Genomic DNA, 20,306 nt, shown 5'->3' on the forward strand with positions numbered 1-20,306 from the left:
AAATCTTTGACTAGGCTGACAGGAATGTACTCAAAGTCTCAAAACAGATGCTGGGCTTTTTAGGTGAAGAATTGCACACTTCGCACTTCTTTTCTAGTTGCCCTCCATACATTTATGCATTCATCTTACACTTCCCCCAGATTCCAAAATATGTTCCTCTTCCCATTCTAGTAGACTTTCAAATGTGTGGGCTTTAACTAAAATAAGCAAAAGAAAGATTTGGGGGTGGTGGCTGGGAACTGCCCAGCTCTGCTACAGTCAGGAGGAGAGTCCCAGGTGGGGAGCTGGCTCTGAGCAGTGGCCACAGAAGTGATCTCTTTAAAATGACAATGCCCTCCAATAAAAACAGCTTGATGAAATGGGAGTGGGGAGGTTCAGCATGGGCTGGAGAACCTGGCATGTCTACAAAGCACTTGTGGAAAGTAAATACTTACTGGGGGGCTGCCCGTTGATTCAGAGGCAAATACACCTTTAAAATACAAGATACAACTTCTGAAAAATGTCAAGTCAAACAGATTCTGCTGTTACCAACAGTAGAAAAGTATAAGCTTGTTTTAGGGAAAGTGACACACCCACACTTAGAGGAAAAGGGTTGTAGTATGTCTTGGTCACTTATCTGAAAGGCAGCAGGCTACCCAGCCAGATGAAACCAGATATTTTAGCTAGTAGGCAATGTTCCTTTTCTTGCTGTAGAGGTTCCAAACCCACATTATGACAATAATTTTAAAATTTTTGCAAACTCAGAACCACTAAACTAGGCTTCAGTTCCTTGTATGGTTTACATACAGTACAGATGTTTCTGTAATGTTGTTTAACATGTTGTTGTCCAGTTTAAAAATCTAAGTTAGCCGCTGCTTTAAATAGCTTTCCTAACTGAATGGCTAAGGTGGCAGTACAGAACTTCTACTACAAGCTTCTCTTAAAAAGAATATTCAGAATTGTATTTTATTCTCTTCAATGACTGGTTTCTCTTCTTTAAGTGGAAAACTAGGACACTATGGTGCGATCAATTTATTAAGCTTCTATGGCATATGTGAAATTTTATAATTTTTTTTTTTTAACCATGTAATTAAGTTTTGAATTATTTCCAGATTTTCCATGGGTAATTCATTTTTATTCTTGTAGTTCAGCAAAAAACTAGCCCGTGGAATGCTCCCATCTGGTCTGTTGTCTCTCCCCTTGGAAGAGCTGAGAATTGATGTGAGAGCATCTCAGACTCCCCAGGCAGCTCAGGTGCCTGTCAGGCCAAAAGGCAAGGACAGTGTTGGATATGTGTGAGGCAGTGAGAGTGGGCATGCTTTCCTCTGTGCCTGTGGCAGCAGAAGGGTAAAAGGAGCTTCAGCAGTGCTGCTGGAAATCCAGGGCCTGGCTGCTGACACTGGAGCCTCTCATTCATGGAAACAAACAGAAGTCCTGTATCATAAGTATTGTATAAGGCTGATGTTAGCATATCTTACAGACGAACTAATAATACTATTTAAAATTTGTGGGCAGAAAAGAACATGTAGATTCAGGGCTTGACTGAGATACAGTGCTAGGAATAGTCCATTACTTCACTCTCTTACCTGTCTTTTAGGGCTTCCCCTCTGATTTGCAGATATGAATTGAGATTTAAGGTTCTTCCACTTCTAAGGATGAATTTTGTTTATTTTCCAGAATTGAAAGGGTTATGGACAACAATACTACAGTGAAAATGGTTCCTATCAAGATAGTTCATTCTGAGAGCAATGCGGAGAAGGAGAGTCGGCAAAGCCTTGTCAGTACCATGGAGCCTCCTGCTTTACCCAGTGGTTTGGAAAAGGACCAGATTAAAACACTCAGCACTTCTGAGCAGTCCTACTCACGATTCTGTGCTTACACCAGGCAAGGTGTAGAGCCAGAGCCAGAAGCCAGAACCAAGCCAGTTGACCCTCAACCAGCTGAAGAACCTGGGAGCAACTTGAAGGACAGCAGTGCTGCCACGCAAGCATCCAGCTATGTAAAGGCCAAAGAAAAGACCTTCGAAGACTGGAAGTCAGAAGAACTCGCCAGAGAGATTGTGGGAAGAGATAAATCTCTAGCAGACATACTAGATCCTAATGTGAAAATAAAAACAACAATGGATCTGATGGTTGGTATATTCCCTAAAGATGAACATCTCCTAGAAGAAGCTCAGCAGCGCAGGAAGCTTCTGCCAAAAGTTCCCTCTCCAAAAATTTCAGAAGAGAAGTAAGTGTTACTTTCTGTAAGCTGGTATGTCCTTGTAGCCTTTTTATCAAAAGTGTGTCAGTATTCCATGGGGGCTGGAGGTGAGTCTTCTTCCTGGTGAGGATTTTTTCTGAGACTTCTGTGATAGAATAGTAGTCAATGATACCATTAATGACAGAAACTACAGTGTTGTACAATATAAAACATTTCCAAGACATGATTGAAAGCCAGTTTTTGACAACTTGAGAAATAATTAACTTTTGCCATTTAATACTGACTACATATTTTACAAAGATCATCCATTCTAAAAACTGGATAGAGAAGGAACAATATTCTTGCCTTTATGTGATGGAAATTTAGGAAGACTTGAAGCGGGCATGAGGCATTTCCTAGAAGTGAATTGAATCAAAGAAAGAAAATAATTGAATTCCATCCACGTTGATGTTCTGTGATTTTTTGTTTTCTTGATACAAATTATCTGATAAGTTGTTTCCTTCTTGAGAAGTTTGTTTATAATTCCCTAATCAAAAAGATAAATACTTATATTGTACTATCTCAATCCAAAAGAATACTGTCTGTGACACTGAGATGCACTACTTTGCACTACTTTGTAAAATGTAACTTTCTGTTTTTTTTCCAGATGTGTGGTATCTTTGAAGCATTTCGATTCTTGTAATGATGTATGATCTTCTGCATGATTTCAGTTTTAGCTTTTTCTGAGCATGTACTGAATTTGTATAGATTTTATTCACATTGTTTGTTTATTTATCTTATTTGCATAGGTAATGGTTTTCTCTTTAACCCCCTGCTTGCTTGGTGAAATGATGGCTCTAAAACATTCTTCTTACTTTTCACTGATTAGGTTGTCAAGGCAGTTAATGAAAGTTTTGACTTTTTCTTAGGAAAGAGGAGCAGAATGCACCATCTGCCATCTCCCTGACAACCAATTCTACTTACTACAGCACATCTGCACCAAAGGCAGAGCTGCTGATTAAAATGAAGGACATGCAGGAGCAGCAGCAACAGCAGCAGAGTGAGGATGATTCTGAAGATGAACTGGATCATGACTTGTCAGAGAAGAAGGTAAAAAACTTTTCTAAAAGTGTAATGGGAGCCTCTGAGTTCTGTTCATTACATTAACTGTGAATTTGTTTGACTAAACACCCCTCAATAAAAGGCCTTCTAGATGTACAGGATCAGTTTGGAAAAAATCAGCCTCTTTTGGTTCTGGGGAATTTTTTTGTTTGTTTTTGGGGATGAATTAAGTGTACACCTGTGAATTTAGGAACTTCATATTAGGCACTTCTTGCAACTTATTGCATGTTTTGAAAAGTCTCAAGGGGAGAAGTCTTGAGGAGGTTATTTTAAAATGCCATTTTTCATTTGAAGTCCTTCTCTATTTCTCACTATGTAAAAAGAAACACCAGTGTTTATGTATCCCACTGAAGCTAGTGGGGTTTTAGTTGTTCCAAATTTTTGAAATTTAGGTCCAGAATTTGGGTTTGTCTTGAGAAAGAAGGAACATATACACATCTTTTTGTTTATTTTCCTCTACTTATGTTTTCAGGAATAGCAAACTGTTTCTCCTGCCCCTCAAATTCATAATGATTGAGGGAGATAACTAATTATCTTGGCGGATTCAGTGAAAGTTGCTTGTCACAAGGGAGGGAAGCAATCTTCTTATTCATCCCCATCCTTTGATGTTTTATTTCTGATCAAAGGTCACCATAATTCCCTAGATACTGCAATGATGATCTGACATTTGTGTGGTTGGAAAAAGTGTTGTCCTACAGTAAAATCATTGCATTCATCTCATTAGTACCTTGGCACAAAATAATATAATCATTGTTCCCAGTATGGAAAAGCTAGAGGAAATGTTTTGTTTGATCAAGCAAAGTGATGTAGTTTAACTGTTTATTTAAGCCAGCAATACAGTGGTGTGCAGACCTTTCCTGTCCAAATCAGCTCTCTGCTTAAAAATCAGCTACCAGGGTGCACTTGATAATCCAGTCCCAAATAAATGATTTTTCATTATTAGGACTATATTTAGTTGCTAAGAATGAGAAATTTCCACCTGTGGTTTAGAGCAGGCATGGCTGGCACTGCATTTGAGTGGGCTGTTGTGTTTTCAGTCGCCTCTGTGTTATTTCAGCCTCCCTCTGCTGCCTCTGCACCGCATGGCTCAATGTGCTGTGCACTGCCAGGGACGTGGTGTGGCTGCAGCAGGAGCCCTTCCCTCACCCTCTTGCTAGACAGCTGCTGAATCCAACAGCTGTACTACTTAGATGAATTAAGGATTTCACTTCATTTTAAATCATTTGGTTATGTCTGGTGCCACACGATTGTCACGTTTGTGATTTTGCTAGAATTAGTTTCATTCTCATTACTTACAGAGTAGGAGGAAGGTAAAATTAAACCTTTCTTGTTTGCCTAACAAACTAAATGCTAAAACTTTTATAAGCAAGAGTGCCATTTACTTTTGTTGGTTTCTTGTTTACCCTTTTCATAATTCTCTATCCATCCCCCAGCTTTAGTATATGGCACAAATCATATGAGATAGGAAGATTTTCACAAAGGGCTTTTAGCAGAACCCTCCCATCTTCTCCTCTAAGTGTACATGTTGTAGCATACACACCCTGCTGCTTGCTTCTCTTCCCTGCTCTTTCACATGGGGATGGTGCTCTCAGTTCAATGGGCTTTCATCATGAATCTTGTCAGAAAACATATAAAACTCTTTGTAAGTGGGTCAAGGAATCTTTATTAAATGGACAGAAGATACAGCTTGGTCTAGCTTTTCATATCTGGCAACAGTTTAGCAAGGCATTGTTAGAGACCTGAACATTTTAATAACACACTTTATGACTTCAGTAGTTTTAGACAGGCCATATGCCCAGAACCTGTTTCTTAATTCATGGAAACTAGTAGTTCTGAGATATCTTAATTGCAGTCCACTGTGGAATGATTCCTGTATTTGTCATTCGCTGCTCTGCAAACCAGAAATGTTTGGGGATGTTTTTTTCTTTTGAAATAAGTATTGGAATTTCATATAGGGCTGTTAATTCTTTTATTTTTTGTTTTGATTTTTTGAGCCAATCCCTGTATTCCCAGCTAGCAGGAATTGAATGTGTGTGTCTTATGTAGAGTTAAATGTAGGTTTACCACAATTATAAAATTCTGATCAGATTTTGAAGATGCTATAGGAATGTTTTTTATAGTAAGAAAAATCCATGTATGGCAGTGTAGGAAGTTTCCCCTTTATCCGTAGGAAAATTTCAGCAGCTGCTGAAGAGTGTAAAAATAATTAATGTATACCAATTTTTATCTGGCTTGAGGCTTGAAATCCTTAGGAATGGGGTGGTGAGCTCAAAGCATAGTATAATTTACATAAAAACATGCCAAGCAGTGAGCCACCTGAGCACCTTCTGTGTTACTAGTCAGATCAACAAGAATGACTTTATTGTTTTCTTGTGTACTGGTACAGAATTCACAGCTATAAATTATTCATCTGCCAGTCTCAAGATGTAGACTGCAGCTCTTCTGGCTCAGTAGATATTGAACATAATACAGATCTTCTGCTGTTTAGCAGAAGAATGTAGTGAGTTCACAGTTGCTGCATGCAGAGGCTGCTTCATCTGGGTACAAAGTAATCAGTAATCATAGTCCAATTCTTAATAGATATGACAGTCTTAGTATTTATGGCCTTCTCACCTGAAAAATTGTTGCTTTAGAGGTTAGCTTCATCTGCTTGGGATGTTACCGGAAAAATGGCTTCTTTCTTTATTAAAGAAAGAAACTGAGAGAGCTGATCTGGACTGGCAGACCAGATCAGTAAATGTTTAGCAGCCATGTGGCTTTTTTTAATTAAAGAAAGTTGCAGCCCAGCTGCAGAAGTGAAAAAACTTGAGATAATAACATGGAGCACCACTGTGTTTCGAATGGTGCAACAGCAGCATATAGTGCATGTCATCTGAGGGAAATGAGAGTGTAGCACTGTGACCTACATAATCCAAATCAAACTGCATTTGCATTGAGAGAAGGGGGAAAAAATCAAATCCTGCAGATTAATCAGTCAGTAAAGCAGGCATCTGTAGAACTGCTTACTACCTTAATCTTCTGGGTACCGAGGCTGACAGAAAACCCAGATCCAGATTAACTGGGACTGAGTACATTAAATCAAAACGGAAAAAATCTGTATGGATAATCCATGGGTTGAATTTCCATTTTCAAAAAGGCTGTTACATTTTCACAGAGTAGTTGCTTTCTGTTAGGATGGCAGACTTTGTTTTATGTTGGTTTTTGTTCCCAAAATAAATTGGCAATGAATAAATAAATTGGCCACTGTTCAGTGGCCTCTGTGAGCAGCAGCTGCTATCAGTATGTTTCTCAGTAATCATGAAGGCTTGTAATCAGATTTGCATTTAGAAAGCAGAGTTCCTAAAGAATGTCACGAGTAATTTTAAAAAAAACCAGGAGTACTGTGAAATAATGATTCTTTTAAAGGGTATAATTTTCATTCAGTATTTGCACTGAGGTGTATGTTTAGAGAATGCTTTGGAAATTTTCTTCTTGGAAATTAGCTGAATACCAAATAGGCACCTACATTTAAATGAATGAGGCATTTTTAGGGTATAATTATCTCAAAATTGACAGCTGGCTGAACTGACACCACTTGTGAACCAGCAAAAGCTAATAGGTGTGTAAGAAACAAACCTCTTGCCCAAATGCAGGGAAGTAGCACAGAGGGACCACAGGTGATCGAGAGAGATCTGGATTCTTGGTCTGGTTTCTGCTGGTTCTGCACCTGACATGCTTTTCTAAGGCAGTGTAAGTGCACCTCAGGCAGTGGGACTACAGGACAGAAGCCCCCCAAACTTAAAGTGAGGTTGTGTGTTCGCCTGGCCTGGGACAGTGATGCTTCTTTGGTCCTTTGACAGAGTCACTTTGCACAGAGCTGCTTTGTACATTGCAGTAGATTTTATTCCCTGTGCTATATGGATTATGATTGTAATGTAGTAAGGCACTGTTAATGCTAAGATTTTCTGAGTGGAAAGACTGCTATTGGAGGAATGCTAATATTATGCAGAAAGGAAAAGAAAGCTTGACAGTGCCCTAGTTTTAACTGGATCATGTGGAAAATACAGGATTGTTTTTCCAGTACTGTGTATCTTCTTAAGTGTAGCTCTTCAGCAAGGTGTTATGGACCTGATATTTAGAGACAGACGTGTGCTATACTTTCTGCTGTTCATAGCAGGCTTTGAAGCTGCTCAAAGAAGCAACAGGAAGGGTGTTGGTAGGGTGAAAAGCCTTCATCTTTTTCCACAAAGGTAATTTGCTTTAACACAAGTCTCAAGCTGAGCATTGTGCAGCTACACCCTGAACCTTTGAATGCAGAGGTATAGACCTTTGACACAGGCAGGTATTTATTTGTAATGCACTCATTGTAAAAGCCTCATGGAAATTTGAAATGTATTAAACTGCTAGCTGACATGACTTTCAGAAGTAGGGAAATTGCAGTAGTGCTAATAAATTCTTATCTCCTTTATTTTCCACAGCAAGAACTTATTGACAGCATTAGTAGGAAGCTGCAGGTGCTGAGAGAAGCACGAGAGACGCTTCTGGAAGACATCCAAGCAAATAATATCCTGGGGGAGGAGGTGGAGGCCATTGTGAAAGAAGTCTGCAAACCAAATGAGTTTGACAAATTCAAGATGTTTATTGGTGACCTTGACAAAGTGGTCAACCTCCTGCTGTCCCTGTCTGGTCGTCTGGCCCGGGTGGAAAATGCCCTCAATAACCTGGATGACAACACCTCTCCAGAAGAACGGGTGAGAAGGGCCAACAATAATATTCCTACATTTAGGGAAGGGGGGGGGGGGGCATTGCCTGGTTTTGTTTATCTAAATTGCAGCGCTCAACAAAAGGGATAGTGTGTGGATTTTTTAAGATTTTTTTTTTAAAACTTTTCTCTTTGCCTTCTTTTCTTGGAAGACTGAAACTACAAATGGCTTGCTGAGAAAAAGTGGGTTTGGGGTCCAACCTATTAGAAAACAGACTTCTTGACAAAAGTTTAAAGAAAGAGGAAATTTACTGATAAGACTGTAAAAAGGAGGCAAACAAAAATACTGTAACAATTCAAGATGCAAAATGGAGTGTTTGTGCTGTAATGCAGAAAGCTTGCAGGCTTCTTTATACTCACTGAGTATCTTAATACAAATCTATAAGGTTGCTACAAAGAAAATGCTTCTCATCTACTACAGCTTTCTTCCACAATGCCTAGTGAGGAGCCAAGAGCAAGAAACAACAGGACAGTCTTTTTTTTTAAAGGAGGGAGAGGGAGGGAAAACAGGCGGAGGCACAGCAAAAAGAATTTTTCAATAGAAAACATGTTTCACTCAAGCAGAGTAGCCTGGTAGTGATATGGAGTGTGATATTCACTCCCACCAGAAGTGAAAATTTCAGGAGCATTAAAGATGCTCTTAACCTGTTGGATCCCACCTCTGCTTGCAGCAATTTGTTTAACTTCAAACCCATCAGGCCTTACTTAGGAAGGAGATACATAGCGACACAGATATGCACCAAAGGCAAGATGTAGATATGTGTGAAACTTTAGCTAAAATAAATAGAGAGTGTGGAGGGGGTGTGTGTTTCAAGTGAGTTTAGCTTCTATGGTTAAATGAATGTGAAGTAGGATTTTTGGCTTGTAGCCGTGGACTGAAATGCCAACAGTCCACCTAAGTGTTGTAACAGAATTTTTTCCATGGGCTGTGGCTTTGTGTTGTTTCTTCAGCCTGTTGCATTATTTCACACATAAGAACCAGTAAGTGCTGGGACTGATCTGCAGCTCTGCTTTTGCTGTTTGGCCCTAACATATTTGATTAATGGCTGTTCAGACCTCTCTCTGACTGAGGTGGAAGGGAAAGTATTTGACAGCTTATTAAAGGGCAGATCAAAGCTTCTGACTCTAGAAGAAATTTAATCCCTCATTAGATTTTTTTTCTAAGTGTGGTTGCAGTTGCCTAATGAGGAAAGAGCTACCAAATGATGTGTGCACATAGGAAACACAGTTTGAGAGCTGTGATAAAAATAGCTTACTGGCTGAGTGTGGAAAAGGAAGATGGTGAGGAGGTGGTGTAGTAAGGACAGTCAGAAATGTGTGTGTTCTGAGGTAAAATTTATACTGACAGAACTCCAAATCCCTAACATATTTTAATCCCCATTCACCTTCACATGCACTGACACCAATCTTGCCTTAGTAACATTAGGAGAGATCCATCAGGACTGAGATCAGCCCTGGAGAGGAAGACTTGGGGATGTTGGTGGATGAAAAGCTCAATATCACCCAGCAATGTGCTCCTGCATTCCAGATAGCCAAGTGTGTCCTGGGCTGCATCAAAAGCAGCATGGCCAGGAGGTCAAGGGAAGGGGCTCTGCCCCTCTGCTCCTGTGAGACCCCACCTGCAGTGCTGCATCCAGCTCTGGAGCACAAAACACAGGAAAGATGAGGACCTGTTGGCACACTTTCAGAATAAGGCCACTCAGTTGATCAGAGGCCTGAGCACTGCTCCTGTGAAGACAAGCAGAGAGTTGGGACTGTTCAGCCTGGAGAAGAGAATACCAGAGAGGTCTTGGAGCAGCCTGCCAGTACCTAAAGGGGGCTTACCAGAGGGCTGGAGAGGGTGTTTTTATAAGGGCATGTAGTGATAGGACAAGACAGAATGGCTTTCAGGTGAAGGACAGGTTTACAAGATAATAGATAAGATGTTAGGAAGAAATTCTTTCCTGAGGGTGGTGAGGCACTGGAACAGGCTGCCCAGAGAGGTACCTGCCCTCCTCCCTGGGAATATTGAAGACCAGGTTGAATAGGGCTTTGAACAACTTGGTCTGGGGTAAGAGTGGGAATCAGAACTATATGACCTGTAAGGTGCCTTCCACCTCAAACCATTTATGATTCTATAAAATATATCTAGAAGTGTTGAATTTAGACTGGTGTTTGTGGCTTTTTTGTTTGTACTTTAGTATTTTGTAGGTCAAATGATAATATGTGGTGAACCACTAATGTACCATATAAACAAAACAGGGGATTTTACTTCCATTGTTGGGGAGCATATTCCCAGTTACCACTGATTTTTCTTTTCATGATGATGTTGTAATAAACATTGCTCTGATAGCTTTCCACATTTTAGCAGCCAGCAACAGCTTACCAGACTTTCTCAATAAAAGCAGTCAAATAATGACTGCTGAGTTAATACTTTGACTGTTAGATGCTCTGCTATAGGTCTTTTTTTGCCACAGGAACGTATCAGGTATTGCAAGTTCAGCTTCTGAAAGGAGCTTCATCTGAAGAGCTGCCAGCCCCCTTCCTCTTACACAGCAAGGCCAGTGTCTTCTCATTGCCTGTGCTTTGTGTTCATGTCCTCTTGCATTCATCCAGTTCTGGCTAGTTACTGCTGCTCAGCTTGCACACACCTGCAAGGCTGCCCTAGGAGCAGTCTAGCCACACTCCTGAGTTTGAGGCTGTCTGCTACTTGCCCTGGTGAGTTCAGGAGAACTGTCAGTTCCATCTCTTTGCAGCAGGTAATTCTGCTTGCAACTTGCAGTGAGATTTCTTTTCTCCCCCTGGTATAAGCTCAAGGGAAGATTATTATGTTCTTTCTAATAGTGTGTGATTTTTCTGACTTGTCTTCCATAGCTGTCTTGAATCCTGAGTTAATCTAGGCTGTGTATTTTAAGTACACTGAGAGCACAAATCTGAAAACATTTCACTCTTTAGCCTTGGTCTGTCTGTAGAAAGAGTCAGTACAAGATGCATGTACAACTGGCAGGTAGGTTTATTAAAGTTCACTGGTCTGTAGCCCCCTTTGTCTCATACTTCCATCCTGAAAAGACTGTTTTATATCCTACAAAAACACTTCTCTGTAAATCATTCAGTCTTATTAAACAGCATGTGTGATTTAACAGAAGGTGCAAATTAAAAAGATGGACACGTTTATTACAACAGACCGAGGTTTATTTGAAGAAAGCTTCTCAAAGAAAATTCATCTCGGAAGCAACGCTAGAAGTTATGGATTGGTACCTCCTAGGGACAGTTTTTAATTAAGTTCAGACATCTGCAGAATTCTTGATGTCAGAGTAAGCCAGGCATGCTCTGTCACTGGAAAAAGGCAATCACTTGTAGGCAGAAATCTGAAACAGGTTGGGTTGATGATGCTCCTTTTTCTCTCCATGTTCTGCCAAAGAAGTTTAGCTGGGTGATTCAAGTGGGACTGCTGGCTGTGCAGACAGGTGGTGCTGGGGGAGAGGGTTATAGCTGCTGTCTTCTGCTCTCCTCTTTCTTTGTGTATTCTTCCATTCAACCTTTCTTTTTCCTGTTTTGTTTCTTGTGAAGGCACAAAGCAGAAAGTTTACAGCCTTTTTGGAGAAAAATGCTTTTTTGTTTTTTCTTCCCTTTTGCCCTTCTGTTGTCTTGCCTCAGCTTTCACTCTTGCTCATGTCTGAAGACCACCAGACTTCACGTGTCATTTGGGATGGCTTGTGGATGCAGCAGAACTGCTAAATATAGAGTTAGGAGCTGTAGAAGAACAAAATGCTCCATTGTTTTGTTTCTGGGTTCTGTAACCAGAGCTGTGCTGTGTATAGAAGATATAAGACAGCTGAGTTTTAATTTGAAGAACTATTCTTCAAAGGCAACAATGTTGTATACATCTAGTAAATAGTAAAGGAGTCTTTGAAGTAATGCTTTTGAGGCCAATAGAAGGTAATGGTGCATCTTTCATTGATTTCCTACATTTTTTATCAGTTGGTTAATGCATTTTATTAGTCTAAATTTTAAGGAGCATTCTTTTTCCATCTTTCTAAATATTCAGGAAGGTCTTTGTAGATAAAACAGACTTGAGATTTGAACAGTGAAGCTGCTGTCCCAACCTAATGAACCCAGTGAATTTTTAACTGTTTTTCTTTTCTCCTAAGCGGACATTGGTAGATAAGCAAAAGCTGCTGACCCAGCAACATGAGGATGCAAAGGAACTGAAGGAAAACCTGGATCGTCGAGAGCGCATTGTCTTCGACATTTTGGCAAACTACTTGAGTGAGGAGAACTTAGCAGACTATGAGCACTTTGTGAAAATGAAGTCGGCCCTCATCATTGAGCAGCGGGAGCTTGAGGACAAGATCAAGCTGGGGGAGGAGCAGCTGAAGTGTCTGACTGACAGCCTCCAACCCGAGCGGCTCAAATAAGGGCACAGAGTCCAACCAGCGATGGGAAAAATGGGAAAGAAGAAAGGGATAGGGGAGTTTCCAAGTATATAAATGAGTATCTTGGCTCACCTGAGTGTCTGGTAGAGAAACAAGTGCACAAGAGAAAAATAGCTCTCACAACAGCAATAATGCTCTTTTTTTTTTAATTATGTATTTAATTTTTTAGAACACATTTTCATTGCTGGACTCTACAGCTGTTCCTCATTGCTTAACTTCCAGAAAGCTCCACAAAAGAAAAGAGACTCAACCTTTCTGCTCAGTGTGTTCAAAGTCTGTGGCAGTTGTGCATGCAAACAGTGGTTTTTAGAATAGGTTGTATACTTCCTTTATGTTCAGATGCTGCACAGTCTGCTGGGAAACCCTACAGCAATTCATGAATGCACACACATTTAGAAGCTCTAAATTTAGTGGTTTTTTATGTTTTTTTAAAGACACATTAAATAGGGGAAGCATGCATCTTATAGCTAATATATAAAGATTGCTGAAATGCAGTGTCACTCTGATCCTGTGGCATCAGACACTTTTTTGTAATATTGTACATAGGATGGCACTTTCCCCTTGCAGAAAACTTTAAAATCAGTCTGGTTAAATGCTTCTTAAGCAGCTTGCAAATCATCTAATGCCTACCTTGCTGAAGACTTTTTTAAAAATTATTTTGCAAGACATATTTGTACACCCTCTTAATGCAATGCAAGTGATTTTCTTTACCAAGTTGTACTTGATTTAAGAAACGGGCTGGAAGTACTGTGCTGATTTTATTCAAAACATTTTTCATCTAAATTATTTAGAAGGCTCGTTTACTTTTTTGTGCTTTTTAATGCATGTTTTTATTCTTCTTGTCCCAAACCCACTACACTTCATGGAAATAAATGTAGGTTAAGGACACTGCTTGTGTTTTTCTTCTGGTTGTTTGACATTGTGATGGTTTTGTATAGACAATGAAGTTATACTGAAGTTGACCTACATAATGCTGTTTGTTCTTCTTCCTCAGACTACCAAATACAATAGAAACAATTCTGCCATTTAAATGCTGTGCATTACTTGGAGCAATTCTATGTTGTAACTGTGAACATAAGTGGGGCTGTTTGCTTGGTTTTTCCCATTGAACAGTGATAAAGGAGAGGATGTTAGTTCACAGTATCAGATCACTGCTTGTGTTCTCCTAAAACTGCCATTGACTGAGATCATTTCCAGTAGCTCTAAAAGGAGGTGCTAACTCATGTTTGCAGCACAGTAATGGGTTATGCTGACTTGCTTAGGTACCTGCAGTGAGATTCTGTAGTGTCTTTAAGTGTCAAGTTCTATGTTAAAGTTTTGGAGGCAAAGGAAGTCTTTGAAGACTTTGTGTATATGCCATTTCCATTGTAGTGAAGAAAAGTTCCCTAACCAGAAGCCATTTTCAAGGCTGGTTGAATGCCAGTCTGTAGCTAAGCAGGTTGAAAATACAGTCAGTTGTTGAAAAGAGAGCAAAGAATTCTTCCCACTACTCCTGACGTATGGCAGCATTCACAAGAGTTTTTCTGTCCTTCTTACCTGAATCCTCTCTTTTGTGGGGAGAGAACTGGAAAGGTGCTGATCAGTGAATTCCTTGTGAGTTGGGGAACTGGGGAGCAAAAATCCTCTGGAACCAGTTCCTTTACAGGCAGGTGCAAACATAAAAAGGACTGTTGCCCCCGCACACACCCTTATCGTGCACTACTTTGTATACCTGGACCAAATTTTTATTGAAATGATGTTGCTGTGCATCAGTTGAGGTCAAATGGAGCTACCATTTTACAAGACCTACAGCTGACCTTAGTTTTGTCCTCCTGGTTCAGAAATGTAGTCTTCTGGCATCTCACAGTTATTTGCTGCTATGTTCCTAGGACAACTGGTCCCTTTGTCCTTAAACCTATCCCTTAACCATAACAAACCCAAAACTAAACATAAATAAATTATGCTTGTCTTTTAGCTTGGAGAAAAGTGTGCATTGTTTTATCTGTGGCATTTTTAAAATTTTACATATTGTGGTTACTCTGAAATGTGTATGTGAAATGTGAAGAATAATATAATTACAATGTGTTTGTATACAGTACTTTGATTTAGATCTCTGATAAAAGGTAGCAATATTGTGAAAGCTATATCTATTATCCTTTTCACAGAACAGTTGTGTAGACACTATGATCTCCTTTCCTTTTTCAAAGCTGTTGAAAATCACTCACCCTGGAAACGTGAAGATGGTGGCCTCCCAATGTTATATGTAAATCTGTAAATAGCTGTACTGTTGCTTTTTGAAAAAAATCTGGTGCTAATGTTTTGCCTTTGGCATCCCCGGGGATGGCTGTTTCTTCATCCTTTGTTGTTCTCAATTCTAGATCTCTTTGTATAGTGAAAGATTTCCACAGTGCTTCTCCAACTGTTTGGATCCTGCAGCCCAGAGTGAAAATGTACAGTTTTCCTGCCTGACACTTAACATGTACCTACTGACAAATGGTATTGCTTGACTTGGAGAAAATAAACTGTATATTTCAATGTAGAGTTAGCTTTTGTGTGCAGTGTTAATGCCAAAAGCTGCTGCTTTGCTTTCCTTTGCTTTGCTGCTTTGCAGTGTTGGCCATCTCATGGTGCCCGTCAATAGTACTTTCCAAGGCCAGGCCAGTTATCTTGTGGTCTGAAGTAGTTAGTTGTCTTTGCACAGCTTAGTTAAAGTGTTAAGTTATTAATCATTCTCAGTTCCCAGTGTAAGTGCCAGAAATGTGTTCATGTCTATTTAGTATTTTAAGAGTGTGAATATGAGATGGCAGAAAGGTAAAATGTGTTATGAGGTCAATGAAATAAATGGGTCACTCACCACTTACAGAATACATACCAGGGGAGCAGTTTAGATTTTCCTGCTTTTGGGCAATTCCACTGTTCAGCTTCATCATGTGTTTAGAATGGATACTTCATGTGGAGATATCTAAAGATTTTTTGCAAAAACAGGTCACTTGTGAACTCTCCAGCCTTAACAGACTTTCACAGAAACTTCAGTTTAATGGGGACTTTCAGATTAGCTGCAGAATCTTCTGCCATACTGAGAAACACTGGCAATTATGCACAAATTTATAGTAGAGGCGACCACAGATCACAGAACTATAGCTTGATCCTAAAAATTACTTAGTTGTGAAGGTCTTTATAAAATCTGGGAGAAGAGTTGGGGAAAAAAATGCTTGGTATTTGTAGGATTTTTCTAAACTTCTTTTCACTCTTCTCTCTCTTTGTACATGGACCCACCTCACCTGTTTGTGCCTATTTTTATGAGCCTTAGGTATAATCCAGGATGACAGCTGCAGGGGAATAATAGTCTAGTTTTTGTGTACTATTTGATTTTTTTTTTTAATTGCCTTTCTTTAAACTGAAATTCAGCTCTTTATTTTCTCTTATGGGGTACTTGAGACCCTCAGATTTCAAAGGAGTCACATTCTTTCCTAATCAGGTTCTAGTGATTAATTTTGGTGTACTTAATTGTCTCCGTTTTTACAGCTGAATTAACCTGTTGGCAGTCCAGGTTGCTCTAGCAAGGCCTTATGATATGCAGTAGAAAGCAAGTCCTGTTTTAGTAGTGTCTGGTGATCCACTGCAGAAGTTTAAGGGCCTATTCTAATTAAGGGCTTCTCAGTTGTGCAGGTTTTTTAGAGGATAAAGTGGATTCTTTTTCTATGTACTTGAGCAGATCATGCCCACAAAATGTCATGAAAATTGACAATTACATTTTTAAACTGGATTGAATATTGTCAAGCAGTGGAAAAATTGCCATCACAATCACTTAACACAATTCCAGTCTGCAACATAACTAATTATAATTAGTTAGTTGGTTACCCGACTGCAAGATGGGTAACCCATGTAAATTAGCAACTCACCTGTGAAATCTTGGGTTTCATTCTTTCTACCTGCTGTTTTGATAATGTTATTGTGAATAAAGCTGTTCCATTTGAAGTAAGCAAACTTACTGCATTCCAGAGGAAAATGTAATAAAAATAAATAAGTTGGGTACAATTTAGTAGCAGGCAGTAATGCTCACTCGGGCTACAGTAGCACCACCTACAAGCAAAGCAAGTATTGCTTTAGGACAGGCAATAATAAACACCTTTGACTTGGTTGTAACCATGTGGGCCAGTGGTTGTTGCATATCTTAGGCTGAGTTTTATTTTAATCAGAGTAGTTGAGCCTTTCCTGAGCACACGGCTAGTAAAGTGCAATTCTCATGTTAAAAATCCTTACAATGGCTTCATTGTTAGATGCTTTGATATCAGTCTCCTAAGTGTTGCAGGGCCGATGGCCTTGTGGCCAGGATGTGCCTTCCACTATTGCCAAACATGTCAGCGTCAGTGGAGCCTGTGTTCTCCCTTCCTCTGAAGTCACCTCCATGCAACAAACTGCTTCCTGGTAAAATTCACAAGAAATGCATCCTCAGACTGTCATTGCCTGTTGCCTGCTGCTGGTGACTGCCTTGTGCTGGCCAGGGGTGGGATACCAAGAATACCTGGTGATTTCTGGCACTTCTTCAGACTGAAGCAGGAGGAATTCTGTCTATCTCCTCCTCTCTAGGTGTCATTTGTTAACCTACAACAGTGCCACTAGAGAACAATCAAATTCCCAGTGCATTTCATCTTCTATTGGAATATTTTAATTTGCTGCTCATAATTGTCTCAATACAGGAGAGATTTTAATTAAAGCAAATGGATTGTGACTGTGAAGCTGAAGATGTGGTGGAAAATACAGAAAAATAATCATACTTTCAGTAACAAAATCTCCAGCAAAATGGCATCTAAAAAGTCTTCTACATATCCCAGGTGAGAACTGTCAATAATTTTAGGTCTGTGTTCCTATATTTTAATGGAATTAATGAAAGAAAGCCTTTTCTTCAGTGAATACAAGCTGCAACAGTGTTAACTAAACTATTCATTCCAAGCAACTTCTGTGAGACGAGCCAGTGCTGGCTCTGCGGAAGCTGCGGTCTGATGTTACCCAGAGTTGTTGATTTGCTGCTGTTCCATGTGACAGCAGCATTTGCTGGGCTCTTTATGGGGAACGTGTTCTGGAAATGGGGTAATGGATGTCTGCTTATAAGAGTTTTACCAAAACATTATTATGGTGGAGCTGTGAAGTCCAAAAGCCTGAGAGGAATTAACAAAATCCTCATGACGAGAATCATTTCATTTCAACATCTGTTTCACTTCCCAGCTGTCTGCTCTTCATAGTGTTTGTTACTGATCAATTGCAGTTGAGTCTTTTCTAAAAGCCTCAGAGAAAAGCAGTCGCAGGCTAAATAATAAGCAATGGAAGATAAGATTATCTCAGTATCTAAATATGAAAGGCATGAGTCCTGTGAATATTATTCATTGCCACTCCCAGGAGTTGCAGCTTCAGCAGCTTTCTCACGCAGGTACGGTTCCTCCAGAGATAAAACGGGAAAACAAGCTGTGATGATCGAAAGTGGCCAACACTGACTGGAAAGGGGTGGAGCAGTCATTCTCTTACTAATGGGGTGATACATATCACAAGGAAGTGAAAACCTGGAAGGATCAGTGCCCTGAAGGAAGAAAAACTAAATCAGTGGTAAAGTGCTCTGGAGCTGTGAATTTCCTGGTTGTCTTTCTCCATACGTGACTGTGACAGCCGAAGTGTTCTGTCTGCATGTGCTAATGCAGGAGTTTTAGTTACTACAATGTAAAAATACCTTGAAGCATCTTTGAAAATTAAAGTTATGGGGAGTAACTCGGAATTTCAGAATCTCAGCTCTCACTGTGTAAGACCATCACGTTCTGTGCATTCAGTGACACCCCTTTCTTGTCTCAGGAGACACCGGAACAGCTCTCTGGCACTAAGGAGCCTCGAGGAAGTTACCCTTTGAGGAAGAAGTCATCCTTTCTCTGTGGTTATCCTAAATTCACTAAACAGCCCAGCTAGCTGGACGTGCTGAGATGCTGAAGTCACACGAGCTGGGAGATGAGGGTGTTTACAGCACAACACACATGTACAGAGTGAGTGACCTGGCTTGTTCTCTGGGGTTCTGCTTACCTAATTGCCACCTCTTAGGAGCTCAATTTAATACCAGGCTTCTGGTTGAGGGCAGAGCAATGCCCGATTCCTGTGTAAGTTGGATCATTGTGTTCTGCCAGGAAAGCATAGTGTAGACAGCAAGAAGCTGAAGATCTAAATATTCAGCCTTTCTCTCAGCAGGGAGTAGAGGATCTTGGGTTTCTGTTCCCAGGATGTTTTTATAGAGTTCATGGTAGGCCATCAGTGATTTTAAAAGCAGAAATATTCCATGGAGGTGTGACCAAGAATGTGCCCCATTAAAGAACTTTAAAAAAAAACCCAAAACACTTTTCTTCCTATTTTTACTCAATAGGGAATAAAAATACCTAGGTGAGTAAACTTCGTTGTCCCACTGGTTTTGCAAAGGTGGAGCTACTTAGACCAATGTTTTTTGCAATGGGCAGTTCCACCAAACCAGTGAGAGATTATTGCAACAGAAGCCCAGTGATAATGGTCACTGTTTGCAACATGTATGGCAAACAATGAAGAGGGAAGTTGCACAGAGAAAAATTGGTAGTCTGGGTGTGTTCAATGATAATTTTATATTGTGACATGCAAAGCAATTTATCGAGGAGAAGATTATGGCAATCACATGAACAGGGCAATGGAATAGACCAGAGACTAAACCTATGTGAGATCACAGTGAATGATCAGTTCACATGAGCTCTATGCACTAGGAAAAAGGCTGGAAAAGTACTACAGGAAAAGTAGTGATGTAACATTGCTAAAAACTTCATAAACTTTCTAAAACATTGTGTCTAATCCCACAGTCTATATCCAGTGCAAAGGATGGGAAATTGAGAGAAGAGACTCACATAAATTACTGGAGAGTAGAGAGAGAATTTCATTACAGAGCACTGAGATTTAAGTTTTGTGTATGCTATTGAGCATCACATACAGCATGAGACTGGTTTGAGCAGAGAAAGCCCTGTCAGAACCCAGCAAATACAAGACAGACTCATGAAAATAAAAATTAGGTGCAAATGTTCAAGTGTGTCAGGAGTGCAGTTACTGTTGTCGTGAATGATGGGGAAAGAGCAATGTTTAGGTTGGCCATAAAGTTTCTGGAAGTCAGGAAACTGGGAATGAAAATTTTATGGTCACTATAAATCCACCTTTTGTGTTTGCTCTTCTTACATTACCTGGTCACGTACTGAGGTGTGACTACTTCAGTAAATATTTAGATTGCCTACAGTTTTTATAACAGGGGTCTTTAAAGAGCAGGAGTAATTATGACATTGCTTTTGGAGCTGACAGGTCAGAAAAACAGGTGGGAGTTTGCCAGTCCTTGGCTTGCAAATGATGCTTGAGCACTCTAGGCAGCATGGCTCAGACAATTTTTTTCCTTCCATTACAAACCCTCTCCACACATGCACTTATAGGAACTGCCACAAACCCTTCTCCTTTTACTGGCTCATTTAGTTACTAAGTTTGCTTTTGTTTTCTCTTGTGTGTTTGGGGTTTCCTACCTGTGTTCCTGTGCTGACCAATTTAGCTATCCTTAAAAGCATTTCCCTCTTCATCAGAACCTTCCAGGTGGTTGTTCCCACATTTTGAAATTGTCCCAAGCTCCAGCATGTGCTGGAGCATTGATGACCTTTTATCTCTGCCTTGTAACTTGTAAGCTGGCTATGGAGGGCTTTGAGGGAAAGCAGGGACAGTGTGACACTTCTTTCCCCCACTGCCCAAGTAAATGACAGACCTACACAAGGACAGAAAGTAGAGCTGTCCTACCTTTGCATTGGAGATGCTGGAATAAAATGCTTTTGAAAAGCAGATTCCCTTCACATGCTTAAGGAATTTTC

The 20,306-nt window shown here is 40.0% G+C and overlaps 1 protein-coding gene across 1 annotated transcript in view; it reads left to right on the top strand.

Moving 5' to 3' along the window:
• Positions 1–14,958, top strand: part of SHROOM2 (shroom family member 2) — a 117,201-nt gene extending 102,243 nt beyond the window's left edge. The window contains 4 exon segments of the mRNA XM_079298876.1: positions 1,657–2,208; positions 3,090–3,270; positions 7,740–8,012; positions 12,154–14,958. Coding sequence (XP_079155002.1) covers positions 1,657–2,208; positions 3,090–3,270; positions 7,740–8,012; positions 12,154–12,420 — 1,273 coding nt within the window. The 3' untranslated portion in view covers positions 12,421–14,958.
• Positions 14,959–20,306: the final 5,348 nt, after the last annotated feature.

This window comes from Erithacus rubecula (genome assembly GCF_903797595.1).
Source record: "Erithacus rubecula genome assembly, chromosome: 1".
NCBI classification, from domain to species: domain Eukaryota; kingdom Metazoa; phylum Chordata; class Aves; order Passeriformes; family Muscicapidae; genus Erithacus; species Erithacus rubecula.